At 44.1% G+C, this 2,776-nt stretch overlaps 1 protein-coding gene across 1 annotated transcript; it reads right to left on the reverse strand.

The window, feature by feature from the left end:
- Window positions 1-1,113: 1,113 nt before the first annotated feature.
- On the reverse strand, window positions 1,114-1,914 carry LOC309683137 (tetraspanin-3-like; the record flags this gene model as incomplete). Its single annotated transcript, XM_082497339.1, has 1 exon — window positions 1,114-1,914. The coding sequence occupies one exon, from the start codon at window positions 1,912-1,914 to the stop codon at window positions 1,114-1,116; it is 801 nt and encodes a 266-aa protein (XP_082353465.1).
- Window positions 1,915-2,776: the final 862 nt, after the last annotated feature.

A 2,776-nucleotide genomic window follows, 5' to 3' on the forward strand; every position in this document is an offset into this window, starting at 1 on the left:
CTAAGGGAGTTGCTCAGTCCAGCAGTTCTTGTGACCCAGGGGGTTTCCTTGTTCCCAGTCTGGTAAAGCCTAACGTATTGCACTTGTAGGACCTGGAGATTCCGTACATACACTTACTATAGGATGCAGTTGCTGCAGTTCCCATTCACAGGTCAGCAGTGAATCTGAGTGCATTTCCTAAATAGGCACATATGTACAAGCCCATACAACCACACACTGTGCAGTCCAACACAGGTAGAACAGAGCCTTTACCAGCATCTCGCTAAACACCAACAGCACCGACATAAACAAGAATACGGATGGCCCATCTGCTGACTTCGTCCCTTTCAGCACACGCAGACTAAAGTAAGACTCACTGAAAATGGTTAAGAAGAGGATTTAGTAAGAGTAGGGTACATGTACCTTAAGAAAAAGCAGCACATCACTGTTGTCATTCAAGCATGTATATGACTCCACATAACTTTTCAGGAAAGGAAAATTGACTCATTCCTTGCTTCAACACAAAATAAAGAAATATTTAGATTGCACCCTCATGCACTTCAAAAATTGGCATTTATTTTCACTGAAAAACAAGGTAGTTTTTAAACCAGTGTTTGAAGGAGAAAAAGGAAAGCGTTAAACTTTATCCAAAGGGATCCTTTTAGAAATACTGAAGTGTTAAATACAAGTTTGAAGGTGGAGTAATCTGTTCTTTACTTACTCTTCAAGATTCTAGTACAGTTAAGATTTATTTCAAAATTTCACGTCAGTGACCCCACAACATGCTCCCCTGAGCAAGACACACCTTTACCTACAGCTTCCCCCACACTCACATACAGTGGTTTCCTGCTTGCCCCTGCAAACACGACCCTCCCCTCCCTGCTGTGGCTTCTATCAATGATATTTCTCAGACACAGAAAGCTTATCAAACAAGAACTGGGCAAAAAATTATCTACTATTGCAACATTTAAGAAAAAAAAAAAAGAAATAAAATCTAGCAGTGATCAACTAGTTTGATTTACTTGCAAGTATATCTTTAAACAAACAAAAAAAATTCTTCCAGTGCAATTGCAGACTGGTACAAAACCAAGGAAACATGCAGCAGGTTCAGCAATGCTGCCAGTGTCTGCAGGCCTATGAGAAGGTAGATGAGTCCAGAAATCGGAGGTCATGGAGAGGCTCATAGCTCATGAGTATGCCATTGCTGACACCAGCCAACAGCTCTAAGATGCTTAGCACAGTACAACACCAAAACAGGTAGGTCATGACAAAATGCGACCAGTCTTCCAGCTTCTTTAGACAGGCTTCATAAAAAAGCTGCTCCAGATGTCCTAAGTCACTCCTGCAGTCAGAATGCTTCTTACAGCAGCTTTCATCTGGGAGATGCCAAGGAGCAGCTGTTGCCTTTAGCCAGTCCGTGTAGTTTTGAGCCCCACAACACTGCAGCTTCCTCTGTACTATATCCACAGCCCTGCTGCCAGGACCCTGGGAGTGTGTCCCATTGTACTGATAGACAAGGTAATCCAGAGTCCTTTTCGGCTCAGAAGCCATCCGAACAGTGTAGAACTGCACCAGAACTGCTGAAGACATTTCTAGGCAAAGAAGGACCAGCAGCAAGTACATGAGAACCCCTTGCTGATAGCGGGAGCTCTTAGCAGAAATAGAGATAGCCAAAACTCCAGTAGGTAGCAGAATAAGTGCAGCTGCAACAGCAAGCCAGCCAGGGAGAGACAAGAAGGACTCCTGAAATAAATATCTGTAGTTCTCATACATCATAATCACAAGAACTCCACCAAAGGCCAAAGCTGCTGCAGCCCCACAGAAGATGAAGCCTAGGATCCACAGCAGACATCGAGCAGAGGGCTTGAGCCAGGAGTCTTCATAGAGCCACAAAGATGCCAAGGACACCATCATCACAGCTCTAACTCTCCTCATTCTGGTCACTCCTAGCAGCCCAAACTTTCACCACCACCATTTATGTGGCCTCCATCCCACTTATCCAGGTGCAGCAGATGACATCTCCACCCAAAGCCAAATTGCAAGGGAGCAACGCTGATGACACTCCCTTGGAACAAAGGCTAGGCCCTACATCAGACAACCCCATGCTGCTGCTTGTTCAGCATAGCCTGCAGAAACCAGGGCGGTGTGTGCTGAGTTTGCTGTCAGAGTTAATCTACTCTGCTGTCATTGGAGACATTTGCATTTGAAGGAGGAGGACAGCTGGAAAAAGGCTGCACCCTTTGCTTTACTACATGAATGTGTTAAAGAGCTAAATGTAGAGAAACAGTCAAGGTGTTGGCCAGCAGTGCTCATTCGGATCCCTTAGACTGCCCAAGTGAAAGACATAACCCAACTATCAATCCTACAGCAGTAGCCAAGATGGCAACAAATGCACGAGTCAGAGTCATTAACGAAGGAATAGTTTAGGCAGAGCTGTTCAGTCAGGGATCTCCATAGGTAACACTCACCTAGACTCATTATCCTTCCCAGTACGTTTACCACTCATTAGATTTTATGAGGGCCATAACGATGTTAATAATATTTTGCCCTTTTTTACTCAGCAAGATTTCTCTGTAGATAGCTTCAATTACTCAAGACACCTGGATGTGTCTTGAAATCCCAACCATTTCACACTGGTACCCCTCAGTTTGCATCACCAGTGATTTGACTGAGTGCTGTAATGACTGCATACAAACAACAGTAAGAACTGTATTAACTTTTCCTCGTGTGCAAAGAAACTGAATTACATACCCAGTAAACAACTTCACAACAATCCCAAAGGGAATTAACGCCACTT

The sequence above is a fragment of the Vanellus vanellus genome (genome assembly GCF_965231255.1).
Source record: "Vanellus vanellus genome assembly, chromosome: Z".
In the NCBI taxonomy this organism is placed as follows: domain Eukaryota; kingdom Metazoa; phylum Chordata; class Aves; order Charadriiformes; family Charadriidae; genus Vanellus; species Vanellus vanellus.